This window comes from Geospiza fortis, unplaced genomic scaffold (genome assembly GCF_000277835.1).
Source record: "Geospiza fortis unplaced genomic scaffold, GeoFor_1.0 scaffold40, whole genome shotgun sequence".
Lineage (NCBI taxonomy): Eukaryota > Metazoa > Chordata > Aves > Passeriformes > Thraupidae > Geospiza > Geospiza fortis.
The window spans coordinates 9,923,871-9,940,007 of record NW_005054297.1 but is presented as its reverse complement, the minus strand read 5'-3'; the positions used below and the strand labels follow the sequence as shown (position 1 = coordinate 9,940,007).

At 44.8% G+C, this 16,137-nt stretch overlaps 1 protein-coding gene across 4 annotated transcripts in view; it reads left to right on the top strand.

Annotated features, from left to right (window-relative positions):
- Positions 1-240: 240 nt before the first annotated feature.
- RBM47 (RNA binding motif protein 47) overlaps positions 241-16,137 on the top strand; it is a 77,018-nt gene continuing 61,121 nt past the window's right edge. For 2 of the 4 annotated variants that reach the window (XM_031066854.1, XM_031066850.1), the window contains exon 1: positions 1,279-1,689. In XM_031066854.1, the coding sequence (XP_030922714.1) occupies positions 1,661-1,689 (29 nt within the window). In that variant the 5' untranslated portion in view covers positions 1,279-1,660. Of the gene's footprint in view, positions 309-462; positions 604-1,278; positions 1,690-1,850; positions 1,931-16,137 lie in introns of those variants that run through there. The other 2 variants (XM_031055154.1, XM_005415468.2) reach the window with 2 other exon arrangements.

Genomic DNA, 16,137 nt, shown 5'->3' with positions numbered 1-16,137 from the left:
ACCAAAAAACAACAAATTTAAAAACCCCAAAACAACAAAAAACAACAACAACAAAAAAACCCACCGTCAAAAACTCCTGCATTTGAACAAAAGTGATTGAAGGGAGAAGCAAATCCATTTTTTTTTTCTATTTCATGACAATGCTAGCAGGAATTACTACTTTAAAAAAAATCTGCTGGTGTGTGCTTCCTGTTCCAGTTTGTTTAGTCACAAGTCTGAATTAGATCTCTGTTGGTTGGTTTCGTTTACTATAAACAGGTCTTGTGCTTTGTTTCAATACATCAAAGCCCTTAGCCAGGCACAGACAGGTAACGTAAAAGGGTGTAAGAAAGTTTACAGTCTTGCTCCATTGTTTCTTTAAGTTCCAGACAACGGTCAGAGGGATCACACGGAGTTTAAAAGAAGGCTTGGTTGCTGTTTTTCTGTCTATGTAAACTGGTTTCTTTTTTGTTCCTTTTCTAGAAACCACATGTAACTTCAGGTCAGAAAAGTGTAAAATGTGGCACTTCTTAAAGCAGCGTTACCGCTGCCCTGGGGTAGCTCGATCAGGCAAAGGTGCAGGCTCCTCTCGCTGCTGTGCTGATGCCTGCTGCCGTCCTTCAGGTGAGTACCAGAGGTTTATTTTCTTTTCCAATACCCATCCACCTGAAGGAGGCAGATGGCTGAGAAGGGTATTTTCTCATGACTGGCACTGCAAAAAAAAAAAAAAAAATCACCGTTTTGACCCTTCGGAGATAAATGCGAATCACTCCATCCCACAGTATTTTTAGTAAAGCTGCTTTAAAAGTTTGCTTCCAGCCCTTGGATCTGTCCCGGTTTTCTTCTCTGGTTTTGGGGGGTTTGATTTTTTGGGGTTTTTTGTTTGTTTGGTTGGTGTTTGGTTGTTGTTGTTGTTGTTGTTTTGTTTCTGTTTCTGGTTTTGTTTTGGGGGTTTGGGTTGGGTTTTTTGTTTGTTTGTTGGGGGAGGGGTTTGCTGTTGGTGCTTTTTGGGGTTTTTGTTTGTTTGGTTTGGTTTTTTAAAATCTGCCCTCTTAAAACAACAGGAATGCTGTCTGGCCCTCAGCCAGCCAGAACTCAGCAAGCAGGGTAAAATTTCAGTTCAGATTTACGGGAAGGTGTTGGGAGTAAAAATCTGGTTTGGTGAGTTTAAGGCAGGGAGTAGTCCGGAGACAACCTTGCTACTGTGAGTGTGGAGAGAAAGAGAGGAGGGGGGGAGGAGGATAATAAAAACCACCCAGGCTGGAGATTAGAGACCAATTTTTCCCCTGTCCGAGTTTCAGTGCGTGTTGCTGAGCTCCTGCAACCTTATCGAGTTTGCAGGCAGAAAGCCGGGTCTGGGGTGCAAGAGCTGCGCGGTGCCGGCGAAGCGCTCAGCTCAGCGCCCTGGAATGTGCGGCTTAGGGCAGGGGCGAGCAGGGGCTTTGGCTTAGCTTGTACTAATTGCAAGTTTTAGTGCTCAAAAACTCTGGTTGAAAAAAAAAAAAAAACAAAAACAAACCAAAAAACGAGGAAAGAAGCAAAGAGCCAAGAGAGGGGGTTAAGATTGGGAGAGCTGTTGCTCCAAGCAGCAGTGCAAGGAGTTGCTCAACTCTCACTTAGCAGCGCGGTAGGAAGGACAATGCGTTAAGGTCGCTACCCCAAAACGCCGCCGCTGCTGCGAATGGTGCTGGGCGCTGAGGTGGGCTCCAGGTAGGTACCGCCGCTTCTCGGTTTGCTCTGCACTTCCTCCGTCCTTGGCTGTGCACTGGATTGTACTTACTCCTCTGTGATTGGGTTGACAATGTAAGCGACCAGAAGTTGACTCAGAAAATACATTTTAAAATATTTTCCGGGGGAAAGGCAAATGGAGAGAACTGCAGAGGGTTTCGGTGGAGTTTTGGTGACTCTTTCCAATTGACAGATTTCTGGTGATTCTGAAGAAAGATGACAGGTGAGAGGCACAGGCAGGTACTAAAAAAGGCAGATTGAGAAGTAATTTGCAGATCTGAGAGTTGTAATTTAAAATATGTGTTTCTCCAAGTCAAAGAAAAAGCACAGCGTGACTTGCCTAGTGTCTTTGGAGTCAGTTTCGGAAGTAGTGTTTCGTTTCATGGCTGTTTTTTCTTTTTGAACACTTAAAATGCTGTAATTTGTACAAACCACGGAGCCGTGGCACAAGTGACAGGGAGGTGACAAGAGGGCTCTGAGTCTGCTGTCTGCCAGTCTCTTACAGGCATTAGCATAAGAATGGGATCTTATCTGTGAAAAGTTTCTGAAGACCATTTAGAATACATGTATCCATCAGGAGATCAGGCATCTTCTTCACGCTGAGATATGCGTGAGTAGATGAGAAATACTAGGGTTCATGTTAAAAAAAGCAGCAGATTTTAAAATTTTTTTAGAGGTGAGGCTGCGCAGCTCATTTCTTCTCAGGAACTTGAAATAGAACTTTGAGCTAAAGCCAATCTATTATAATGGTTAAAGATGGGCTGGGACCTTACAGGTCGCAAAATCCCTACTAAATTTTATCGGCTCAACTGGGCTGACCTGGCAGAAGGCAGGAGCAGCATTAGATGGGGCTGAAATGAGCCGCCCGAGGCTAACGCAAGACGAGTATCGGTGCCCTGATGTGTCTCCCAGACTGTGCGAATGATAATTTGGACAAGTCTGCAATTACTCTGTCCCAGTGCGGCCGAGCTGCCGTGGTGCGAGGGGAGCGCTGCGTGCGCGCCCGCGGAGCTGCCAGGCCGGGGCAGAGGTCGCCCGCGGTGTTAAGCGGAGCCTGGTATCCTGGTATCCAGCTGGGAACTGGGAGGCAGCGTGCTCTCTCCGAGAGGAGGGGGAGATAACGCCAGGAATGGGCCGCTGCTGGTGTCCGCAGGCTCGAAGCTAGCAGACTGCTGTCTGCGAGATAAACCGAGACAAACACTCCTCCTGCGCATTCAACGCTCCTTCGGCACATTCGTTCTCCCTCCCGCCACTCCCCTGCATATTCCCGTCCTGAGAGAGGTTGTTCTCCGGGCTTGTTTCAAAGCTGTGCATCCTGCCGAGAGCTGAGGGCAGCTGTTCCCACCTCACCTCGTAGCCCGGGGAGAGCCCAGCACCCTCTTCTGCTTTTGGGGTCTGACCTCTTCTGAGACACAGGCTCCGGGCCCTCAGTGTTGTTAGGGAAATATTTGGAGTTTTTGGACTGGCATGTAAATGGGGTTGCTAAAATTTTTTGAGTGTCCCTGCTGAAGCTGAGGATGCAAAATCTTTCTTTGAAGTTTTAGAAAATAATGTGCTGCCTTCAATACAACAGATTTTTTAAAAGTTGAAAACATTGTAATAAAAATATTTAATATAGGTACTGGAGATGGTAGAGCCTTCAGGGAATATTGTTTCGATGTCAGTTTGGTCTGAACCTTTGATCCTGTGTGGCCCGCGCCTGGCTGGCTTCAGCAAAGCTATCCCTGGCACTGGGGTCTGCTTTTGCAGCTTCCCACATTTTGGAGTCTTGGCCTACTCCACATGGCAGAGCCCCCTCATTTTGCTACCACTCTGTGAAATGCTACACCCTCTTCTGTGAAAGCTGTGGGAGCATCTGACAGCTAGAGGAGACCAGGGGTTGCCCTGGAGTGGTGTGAGAGTACCTGTTGGGTTACCATAGAGGCCCACTGCACTGTTAGGATGACAAACTCCAGCAGAGGTGACACCACATTTATGGGTGAAACAAAAAGGTGATCTTGCCTTTTTCATTCAAATGGCCCTGATCACTTGTGCATAGTTTCCTGAACCAATATTGCTGTGATTTACTGGGAAATTTAGCAGGGGCAAGTATGTGCTCTTTGTGAAGAAACATGGGCAGATCCTGTTGCTGCTTAAAAAAAAGTCAATGATGAACACAAAGGTGAACATGAAGTTCAGGTTTGCTTTGTAGCAAGAAAGCAGAACTAACATAAAGAGTTTAAAGAGACCATCTCCATGCTTGTGTATATAGTTGCCTCTCTTGTCACGAAGTTGAAATCTCCAAATTACTGATGACTTAAACCAACAAATCCTTCCTTATATTGTAGTCACTTTGAAATTTGTTTCATAAGGGGATTTTAGGTGCAATTTTCAAGTTTGTAAAATGGATCCTGTGAACAGGATATTTTTGTCTGCTGCCTTAGCAGAGGGAAGGACTCTGACCTTTATCTTCCCAGTATGAGGCCTAAAATAATATTTCTTTCTGCTGTAGTAATTTTTTTTCAATAAAATGCTTCTGGGTACACCTAGCTCTTGCCAAGATCAGGAACATCTCAGTAGCCTTGCTGAGACAATGCAGGCATTGTATAGCTATGGCTGGTAGGGCTTTGGTGACACAGTAAACTCAACAGAGAAAAGCAACTTTTTAGTAACTGCAGAGCTGACTACCTGATACTTGAGGGCATTTTTGTCCTTTCCAGGCTTTCATTTGCCCTGATCCCAAGTAAGATTTTATTTGAAAAGAAGAAAGAGGTTTCTGATATTTTTAAAGTGTGTTTTACAAAATATGCTTAGTTTGGATGTTATCTTTTCCTTAGGTAGGTCATAAAGCTGAGACTGAGTCAGCACAGATGGGCTTATTTGCCATGAGATGGAAAGAAATTACAAAGGCATGAGAATCCTCAACCAATAATAATGCGACAACAGTAACTTTCATCTATTTCCAAAGGGACAACAGCTTAACCAGCCTCTAACAACTGAGAGGCTTTCTATCCCATTTGCCAATGGGAGAGCCATTGGAAGGTTTACTGTGGAAAAGCAGCACCCCAAGTGATGTAGCTCAGAGTTTGCTTTCATGTTTTGGCCTTTTGAGTACCCAATGGATGGGCTGGAGCTGTGCTGTAGAAATAAACTGAGGTACTGCTTCTGCCTTTTTGTCTTTTACCAGAGAAACTTAGCTCCACCACAAGTCAGGGTGTAAGCTGAGTTTCAGCAAGCTGAGTTCCCAGTAACATTCAAGATGTCATTTATGATTGCTGTGTCACAGAGCTGGGATTCCTGACCTGGGTGTTTCTGCTGCGGGGACCTGCTCACACAGGCGGAGCGGAAGGGCTGCCACTGCCATGTGAGGTTTGTGCACAAAATAGCTGCTGAGAGGCAAGGGATGGGATGGATGCAGGTGGAGCACAAGGAAATGGTGAGGGGTCAGCTGGATACAGAGCCAGAGCAGCATGCCAGCAGACTGGCTGCTGTTGGGCTATCTCAGCAGCAAGGGAGAGATTTTAGAAGGAATTTAGGAGAGGTGAGCAAAGTTCCTCTGCAGCTGTGACCAGGGAGGCAGTCCCAGTGAGGAATTATGAAGGAAAACAGAAGGGCATATGATGAGAAGCATAAAGTAGGTGTTTGTAAGCTGCAAAAGACACCTGGTTGTACTATTCAGCTCTACCTGCCTAGGCAAGTATTGTGTGTAAAGACCTTCTATTTTATTTGTTAGAAGACGGAAAGAGGATCAACAGGAGCATAGAAAATGAGTGGCACATTCAAAGCTATGAAAATGACTCTTGAAATAATATTTGGAAGATAAAACAGTGGATCAAGATTGTAGATCAACAGTGCATCAAATTATGAAAGGGCAAAAAGGAATGTCACCATTAATGAGCTAATGTGAGGGTGAGACTCCAGGGAAGCATTTAAGTTTCGAGGGCAGATAGAATAGCCAACGTCCTTGACATGCATGCAGAAAGCATCAACAGGAATTAGCTGTACCTGGAAGAAAGGCTGCCCAAATAAAAATTGTGCCCTGCCTGCAAACAGAGCAGTAATGGTCACTGTGGAAAGGAGAGAAAAGAAACTTTGGGTATTCCTTGAGAGGGGGACAGTATTAGAGGTTCTGCTTTATCTACATATAGCTGGAAGTGATGGCTGGGCTTTCAGCAGACAGTCTTTCAACCTTTCTAGCAGAAGAGAAACAACTGAGTGGTGTTGGTTGGGCTGGATATTATGGGGAAGAAAATCGAAGAAAATTGAAATGTAGGTAGAATTTTGCAATTTAACTTGGTATAGAGGTACAGGCTAAAAGCAAAAGAGAAGTCACGAGGATTGGTGGAACAGAAATTGCAAAAAGGCTGAATGGTGGACATAGTGGGGGAGGCTAATGGATGGTGCTGAATGGGACCACTTGTAGTTTAGTGCAGGAAAAACCCAGCAGCAGATAGCCTCTGGACAGTGCATGCCAAATAAACAGTCTGTTTTAATGAGGAAAAGAAAAGAATCAGGGCAGAAGAGGAACAGAATTGGTAAAATGGACGTAGCATGACAAAGAGGGTGATATGGGTCATCAGCATAAATCAGCAGCAATAAGAAGAGAAAAATGGGGAATCAAAACCCAAAGAGGAAGGTGATGGACTTGAGTGAAGGGGAGGCATTTGCAGGGCTCAGAAGAGAATGGAAGGGAGAAAATGACAAATGAGCAATCCTTGAAAAGAGGAGGAGGAGGAAGAGGTGGAGGAGGAAGGAGACAGGGGAGGAAAAGGTCAGCTCACTGAGTCTGATCCCCAAATGGGATCAGCAAAGCTGAGACAGAGGTGCTTTATTGGGGTTTGAAAGCTGTGCTCACCATTTCAGGACCTGTAAGGGTGGAATTATGAAGAGACTGTGGCTAACAGGTCTTTAAAGCTGGAAGTCGTGCTGGGGTGACAAACAGAAGGTATGAGGTGTGAGCAGTATGCAGGGTGCAACTGTGGGAGCTCTTGTGGCTGGGGAGGGAGGAAGAGCCAGAGCGGGGAAAAAAGCATGAAAGGCAAGGAGAGAAGATAGAGTCAAGCACGATCATGCACGCAGGGACATGTCCTCTAGATGTTTTTGCAACAGAAGAGCACGTTCAACTCACCTCAATTAAATATCAACATTATTACCATGACTTAAGGCCATGTTTCTGGCAGTAAAATTTCTGTTCACTTTATACTGAAATTTCACCAGAGTTCATACACTACTATCCACATCCTAATGTGAGTGTTAGTCCTCACAGGAAGCATTTCACTGTCGTTAGCATTTTCATTAAAGGTAGCACTAATATGGTACCTGAAGCTCACAGGAGCATAGTCACTGGTAAGGCTGCAAGAAGACCTAGACTTAATTGGTGAATGCATTCAAACTTTTGGGACTGAACTATAGTCTGAATATGGATTCTGCTTTAGCTTCTTGGCCTCATGAAGCCGGCAAGAAAAGACACAACTTATCGGACATACTGAGTGCACACTTTGGATGAACGTGGAGGTGCCTCTGGCTGGGTCAAGGAGATCTGAATGTGCTTGCTGTTGCTGCCATTTGTGGTGTCTTAGTGTTTACAAAGCAAATGGGATGAGTAGATGCTACTGACAAAGTTGTCTGCTCACCCTGAGCACCCAGGCCAAGGGTGGCTGCAGATGTACCCAGAAGCAAGCTTCAACCTGGGCAGGACTCAAACAGGCCACAGTGTCCTGCAGGGAAGGAAAAAATGTGATTTTCATAGAGGATAATTGTATTGAGCAACAATAAACAAAAAGGCTTTTACATGCTTCTTCCACATACTGAAGTCCCAAGTCTCAGCTTACCAATGTGAGTCACAGGTCAGACTGTATGTGTGCAGAATAAATCTTCCTAAGCACCACAGGGGTGGCAAGAGGTATCTGGGATGTCAGCACAGTGCCCTTCCTTCCATGGTGTGTGATCAGTGGGAAGAGGATCTGAGACAGCTCTTGCACACAGCTGTGTCTGTGCTCCTCTGCCCCTCTCTGCCTTGCCAACTGGGAGCCCTCCCTGATATTTTAAGGTCTGTTCTCTGACCTGTGTTTCACCACAGGTGTTTGCAGGTCCTTGCTGGAGGTGGTGAGAATGTGTCTTCCCATGGTCACTCTTTATTTCTCTTTGAAAGCTCTGGTTTTCTGCAGGGAGTCATCTGCAAGCTTACACTTTTGGTAACTAGCAAGACTGACTGGTGAACAGTTTTAGTTTTTACTGTTTGTTAACCTTATGAGTCTAAGTAAGAAAATTCCTGTGCAAATTCCTGCACAAATTCCTGGCCATTCCCATGGCCACCTGCCTCGGGGGAAGTTTCTCAGGTACACTGTCTGGTTGATATACAGGGCACTATATAAATCCTACAGCTCTGAGGAATGTGCAATGAACTGCCAGAAGCCCTGAGTAAATACAGCAAGTATTGCTAAACCAAAGGCACTGGTGGTCTTGTCTGTTGGCTTTCACATCAGAATGAGAAAAGCCCAGGGCAAGCATTTTGCTTACAGAAGAGTTTCAGGGCTTTTCCCCCTCCTCTATCCAGAGCATTACCTGGAGTTTCAACAGTGGCTTTTTGATTCCTGTCATCTCCCAAAGATGGGTTTATAGTGGTGTGCCAGTGGGAAGAGAGACACCTTTAAAAAAACTCAGGAATTTGAGTGGTGTTAACAGTGATCCTGCTAGTCCCTGGGTTGGGGGGCTGCTGAGAGCCGCTTGTCGTGTCCATCTCAATGGCCTTTACCAAGGAGACTGAAATCTGAGTCAAACCCTAGCATTTTCATCTGTAGATCACTGAGATTTTGGGTTGTTGGTTTGTTTTTAAAAGGAAAATATAGTATTTATATTTGTACATATATATAAACAGCACGTGCACTAGAGGTATCAACACAAATCAGTCTCAGTGCTGGATTTCCAACTCCTAAAGCACTGTCAGTTACCATTTTTATCTCTGTTTCAGGGAGATGATCTTATGGAATCATTTTGCCCACTGTGTCATTTTCTTTTTCTCTCCCTGTGTATACCAGATATACACTCTTGAGGATTGCCACAACAGATGAGCTGTTAAAGAATATACTACAAATGTAAAAGTGGTGAAGCATGAAGCATCTCTGCCTCTGTATTTTCCAACAGATACAGCAGGGTTTTTTTCTAAATAAATAAGTTGTGTAAAAAATACAGGTTATCAAAAGGAAATTTAAGCAAAATTGCTGACAGTGAGGTCTACTTTCCCATGGGGAGTGTAAGAAACTTAATTTTATGGAAAATGCCATGCATCTGTAAACCTAGAAGGTTAAGTTCTCAATAAAGCTTCATACTGGTAATAGTGAAAATCAGTTAAAGACCTCAACTCTCAGTGCATGCTGCCAGTACACAAGACATGGACTGAACAGGGAATTTGTAAGCTGGGGTGTAAGTTTATAGTATCTTTGGGTGCACCTTCATGTTTTTAATACATAGGCAACTGTGTGTTCTCTTTTTTGTTGTACTCCAAAGCAATCGCAAAGGATCCTGCTGCAGTTTGGGAGCTGTAATTGTGTTGTAATTGTGGATACAAGGTTACCTGTCCCCTGTGCCCCATGAATACCCAAAAATGGGTCTGACAAACCCTTTGCAGAGCTGAGGCTGGTGCAAAGAGGATTAGATAAGTTTGCTAGTTGTTGCTGTTGCTATGCAAGTTTCTTTCGGAGTTCTGTGTTCAAAGCTGACTCACTGCTTCCCCATCTTCAGAGGTTCACCTTTGCCTTCTGGCAGTGGTGCCAGTTTCTGGGTCTCCATGCTCTCTGCATGCTCTGTCTGTGTCAGTCAGCGAGTCTGGCACTGTGGCCAGGGATCCTGGCACAGGATCTGTGCTCTGAACTGGCTTGTGTGTGCCCTGGTGCCCCACAGACCACCCACTCTGCATCCCAGCAAACAGCTGGATGTAGAGATGTTGGAACCATGGAAAAGCAAAAGGGGTGAACCCCTTTCTGGCCAACATCAGGAGCTTTGAATGACAGGCAAGGTGGATGAACCAGACTTTCCTTTTCAGTGCTTTTCTACATTGTTTAAATGTGGGTTTCAGCCACAGTACCAAGACACAGAGAGAGCTTAGCTTCTGCATGAGCTCTGATGGGGGGACACTGCTTTTGTGCCTTCTAAATCAAGCACTGTAACATGAACAGTGTGAGATGAACATAATTTTCTTTGTCCTTCTGTAGATCCAAACCACTTCTATCACATTTCCTCTTCATCTAATCTTATCTGTTTTGTGTTGCAATCCTTGCTGTGCTTCCCTATTTCCAAACCAAAGCACAATCTTTCTGAAAAAAATCTGAAAGCTGCTGCCATTTTGACACGTGGCCTTTTTCAAACAAAGAACATTAGGTGGTATTTGACACATTGGTTCATTAATCCTTACCTGGAAAGGAACTGATGCCAAAATCATTGCATTCTTAAAGCTCCTGCAAATGTCAGTCACTATTAAAGAAAGGTTTCTTCTGAGTTCGCAGGTACTATTGTGCGCATATGTGCAACAGGGTGTAGAACAAGCCAGGCAAGAAGCAAAAAGTATACAAATGACTGGTTTTGCAGGAAAAGCACCAGTATAAAACTTAGGAAACCTGGGTTCATGTCCCTGCCTTGCCATAGAAAGTAACACGCATGAGTACAGTCCAGTGGTTTTTGTGGATATCTGCTTTGTGCTTGCTGGTCTCTGCTGGTATAGCTGAATGTCCCACCAGGTTGTGAGCTCTGCTATGGCCAGTCTGTGGGGAACTTCAGCAAATCCCAGGGATTTTTCTTTGTTTGGTTTATGTCTTCATTTTGATAGGGTTGGGTCGCTGTGCTGTGCGAGTCCTGGGGAAGGAGAGGGAAGGTGCCAGTCGCAGCTGGACACTTAACCCGAACCTCTGGCAGCTCCTGGGCTCCTGGCCTCAGCTCCCCTTCCTTCAGTCCCACAGCCCTGGGGTCAGGGGGACCCCATGGAGCACTGCAATGGCACAGGCTGTCAAGGGATGGGAAGGGGGCACTGCCAGCATTTCATGATCCAGCTGTGTCCCTGTGAAGTGAGAGCAAGGTCCTGCTCACAGAGCAGTGAGCAGCACCTGCTGTGAAACTCCAGGGACAGAGGAGAGCCAGGTGTCCCCAGGATGCTGGTGGGACAAGTGCCAGGTTTCTGTTTCAGATGACTGCTTTGGGAAAAGCAGTTTGAAATGTACTGCTAAAGGGCCTGCAGCTTTAGTGTTGATAAGTAGATATAACTGTTGTAGCCCACTCCAGAAAAAAGTGTCCACACAATATAGCCTGCAGAGATCCGGGACTGTAACTGCTCCAAGTGCATGGCATTTACCATCCAAAATTTTCCATTGTACAAGCAGATGTAAAAGGAAGAAGACAGAGCAACTCTGGTTAACAAGAATATCCTGCATTTTCTATTAGGAGACCAGTGTTATTTGTTCATTATTTTGCAAAGGTTTGCATTGCATGGCAAGATACCTAAGGCCTATGAATTGTTCTGCATTTACCTGTATAGAGACCTAAGAGTCACTTAGCCTAAAAGTGCTTGACAATTTCTGAAAATCAAAGCTAGAGAATTTGCTTTCTTTCAAACTCCTGCAAACTTCTTCCTAAGGTTTCCTAAGTACTTGACCTCAAGGAGGGAAGTAGCTCTTGTGGAGGGGTCAAAGCAGGATGTGAACCTTTGAAAACTGAGTTTCCATGTGTTTACTGGAAACTTCAACTTTTAACATCCAAGTCCCCAAAGCCACTGTTGACACTGCCTATGCTCTGAGAAAACCTGAGTCAGAGTTTTAGTATGAGCCTGCTGGAGTCTCTGCCCTGTGTTCAAGAGCAGTCTATAGGGCATCTAAAGATAAAGAAAGCAAAGAAACAGGTGCTGGGCTGTGGGGCTCCTGAAGAACGGTGGAACCTAGTGGGAAGGGAAGAGGGAGAAGAGAGACAAAGAGGCAGGAGAGAGAAGAGCGCTGTCTGCCTTGAAAAGCTGATGAAGAGTCAGAAGGCTGATGGAAAAGGGGATTTGATAACTCAGAAATGACTGAGAAGAGGTGGCTGGGCAGGGAGACAGCACATTTGGGAGCAAGGTCTGACATGGGGAGCTGCACTCAGAGCCAGCCAGGCAGGGGTTCTCAGGGCTAGAGACAATGACAGGAGGAAGGAGATGTGGGAGTTTGAGGCACTGCTATTGGACCAGGGCAGGAGCAGAAGAAAGGACAAGTCATCCAAGGTGACTGGATGCAGCCCAAGCCAAAGCACTTTGGGATGTGAATTCAAGGGTTTTCACCACTCCAACTTTCCATCAAGAAGCTGTAAGGAGTCCCCCACTCACACCCCTTTCCTCTTTCTCTGCTGCTGCCCTGACTTTGTCATTTACTGTTCCTTTGTGAAACAGAAGTCCAAGCAGTAAATATCATGTGCTACCCCTCTGGTGACACACATCAGTAGGATGCCTCATGATGGAATTTGGGGCTGGGTTTCAGTTCACATTAAAAAAAAAAAAACGTACAGGGAAGCTTAGGAAACCATGCACAGCTATATCCTGCTCATAAAAACGTGAAGTGCCAGATTTATAGTCTGCACAATCCTAGTTTGCCTTCTGTTATATATATTATTATAGTATGATTGTGGCTTTTTGACACATTCAGTGCTGATGAGGTTTTTTGAAGGAGCCTTGCCATATGCCATCCATAAAAATGAGGGTGGACAATGAACTTTAAATATTTATTTTTTTTCTCCTGCTGTTTGGGATGTAAATGGTTCATGCTCTTGAATTCCTTTGCTCTGAAGAGAGACTTATTACTCTTTGGCTTTTTAGTAGTGCTCATTACTATAACATTTAAATACTTACAAATAGTAACGAGATAATCTGCATAACAACCATTTGATATTTATTTACTAAAAATATTTACTAAAAAATAACCATTTGATATTTATTTACTAATAAATATTTACTAAGGATATAAACAAAGAAGTTTGCCATAGTTTTGATTATATAGTTTAGGATGCCATGGCCAGGCACAGGTGAACTTGCTTAGATAAAAGTCACCTTCACTGAACAGTGTTCTTAATGGTAAACAAGCTCTAGCTATAGGCTTGTGTCAAGCTAAGAGTTGGTTTTGGGTGGTCACAAATACAGGTACACAAACAAGTTGATGTATTATTTCCATGTTTTCAAAATTGCACAATTTTTTTTTTTTTGCTTTAGAGTGGAATTTTATTTAGAAAATATCACCAAATTTAACTATAAAAATGGGGTAAAGAGTTCAGAAATTTAATGTTTGCCTCAAGGCAAAACAAATTGTCCTCTTTTTCTTGTTTTGTTTGCACTTCAGCTACTAGTATAAGTCAGTCACACTGCTTGCCTCATGACTCTACTTTCCAGAAAACTTCATTTTGCTTGAGATCCACATTTTCAAAATGCATTTCCCAAACAGTTCCCTTGCAGCTCTAAGTGCTCCTGCAAGCAAATTGCAGTCCAGAAAATGTTCCCATCTGGAAACAAGGAACATGCCGCTGGTCACCATTTGTACAAAGCTTGGTTTAAGTGACTTGGCCAGTGATACACAAGATCCATGTGCAGACCAAAGGCAGGAAGCTGTAATCAAGAGCCTCTTTATTTGCCTTAACTGTGGATTCCCCTTTCCTGCAGTGCATCAGGTGCTGTCACCTCTGCTGTCTCTGACAGAATGGTGGGGACAGCAGCCACTATTGGTGTCTGAGCCCAGCTTCTCTGCAGGAACAAGGCTACCCTCTCTACAGCATGTCGAGCAAAGGAGGCCACTGTCTGCCATGAGGGTCCAGAGCAGTGTGAGATCAAATTTGCAGCCCCCAGGTTCCAAACATGAGGTGCTCCAGGGGAGCAGCACATTGCACTTCTCACACCCCATGCACACATCTGCAAGATCCACCTAGACCCAGGCTGGCACCTTCCCTTGGTGAAACATGGAAGGGAGGGCAATGGTACCTGGCACTTGTCAGGTTGGAGGGTACCCAAGGAAAGCCCTGCAATGCTTTTGTCCCTCCTGGGCTGTGGAGCTGTGTTGGGGTACATCAGAAATAAGTGGCTGGGGCGGGGAGTTCCCAGCCCCCAGCCACTGCCTAGTCAGGGATCTGTGGGGCCAGGAGAAGAACTCACAAGTAGAGGCATCCTCATCACCAATGGTTGATTAGGTATTGGGCTGGGAAGGGAGATCCTGCGTTGTCATTTTTGTGCCATGGCCCCTTTCTGTGTTTTACCCCCATCTCTGCACATTGTGGTAAAAGAGGGAGGAGTGAACCATGGCTTCTCATGGGTGGGAGTCACTCACAGTCTGAACTGTGCTGCCTTAGGGGCTGGTTTGAGGATGCAGTGGTCCCACATGCATCCCTGCTGGTCAGCTGGAGATCTGATGAGACCAGCCCAGCAGGACAGGTGACCAAAACCTTGCAGGGCAAGCCTCTTTCACTGACAGCATTGCAGCTGAAAAAACACATGAAAACATAAATGAGGCTGGTGTCCTCTGCATGGTAAGAAAAGATCGGGGGGTAAAGAAGGAAGACATAGAGTGAGCAGTGTGCTAAGGACTGGGATATTACCCATACTAGGTGTACTAGGGTTAGACATTTCCTTGCTTAGGGAATATGTTCAGCACGGCTCGGGCCACCACAGTGCACCTCTTCTAGAGATCTGTTCATTAAAGTGTCCTGTAAAGTGGCAGAAGTCAAATGTAGCAATTCAGCCTGTGCTGTTGTGGTGTTTTACTCTCCTTTTCCTGGTGGATGGCAGTTACAAGTGATAGCTGCCTGAAGTTAAGCTGTTTTCAGGAGAGGAGCAGGAGATTGGTCAGAGACTGAGGTGATGGGACTGTGGACTCAGGGTTGCCCACCACACAGGGCTGTGTTTCTCCTTTGCACTTTGCCTTCAGGCAGCCTGGGGCTAAGGCACAGCTATACAATGGGGCTGCTTTCCCTCCCATACCAAAAGCAAATGTGACTCAAGAAAGGTGTAGGATCAAAACCTGAATGCATTACATTTCCTAGACAGTGCATATTGGCAAAGATTTGGTTCTTTTTAAAGCAGAAATGGACAACTGAGAAACATTTGTTGCACTGGGTGCTGCAGATAGCAGAGGGAAAGCATCCCCTGATCAACCAACTTGAAATCCAGGATCAGAAATTAAGCACACAGAGCAATCTCCCTCATTCATAGCAAATGGCTGAAGATAAGGATGAAAACTCCTGTCCTGGGTGGGCTGCAACACAGCAGATTATGCTACAGCCCTCATTGAGTAAACCGGGGGATGTGAACATGTTTGTGGAAACTAATGGGTGAATGATTCACAAAGAGAGAAAAGGACCCCCCAAAAAATAGAAGAGTATGCACCTTGAATAGGGGACAAAGCAATGATACTCCTCTCCTAATCCATGGTGGTAGCAGTACATTCCCTTTCATGCACCTGTGCTCATGCTTATCTGCGCTTTCTCTGTTCTTCTGCAAGGCCACAGGCTCTGAGGAGGACCTTCAATACCTGGTGATTGCTTTATAACACAATAGTAACTTTTGAAAAGATGAGGACTGACATTATCGTTTAATGGCTGTCCATTCCTCTGTTCATTTAATAGAGCAACCATAGAAAAATCACGCTCTTTTTATTTCCGAAGCTTTTTCATCAGGTCTGTAGGCTGGCCCAGCTCTGTTGGCCAGATCATATTTAGTTCCTTCTTCTCTGTGTGCTTCACCTCTGCTTTCTCACACTGACAGTGCGAGGGGCCATACCTGACCACCATACTAGGAAATATTCTTTGTCTACTGGCCAGATTTCACCTGTCTAGGTTGTAGGTGAAGTGTGCTGATACAACAAACAGGGAAACCACAGCCTGAGTTTTGTGTGAGCCAAGACAGCTTGCAGTAGTGACCATCAAGCAGGTCACAGCCACCTGGGCAGTCTAAGGCTGGTAAGGAGAGCCTGTGTCTGCACAGGTTATGCCCATTTACATGAAACTGGTGAAAATCAGCATGTGGCTTTCTGGCTTTCAAAGCTAAATTGCTGTCAAAGCCCCTGGAGATAATATGCATTATTACTGTAGTACTTGAGTGGGGTGAGGTGTTTTTTTTTTTTCCTTTGTATTCCCTCTCTATTCAGACTTTGATTTAATATTCCTTCTCTCCCTCTGTTTTGGTTACTTTGTGTCTTAGAGCTTAGAGATTTCCTGCCCATATATTGAAAGTTTTTAATGAAGAATTTCAGCAACTCAGAGTTACCAGTAAAAGCCCTCTGCAGATTTTGACAGAAGGAGTTATATGAAATTACTTCTAATCTCTTTATCCTTGTCACACCACTCTGCTATGCAGTAATACACCAAAGAATTTCCAGAAAGCAAAGGTTGGCAACTTACAATACCTACTCACTTGGTTGAAAAAATAATTAATAAAGGAATTGGGATGTGAATTCAATCTGCTGCTTT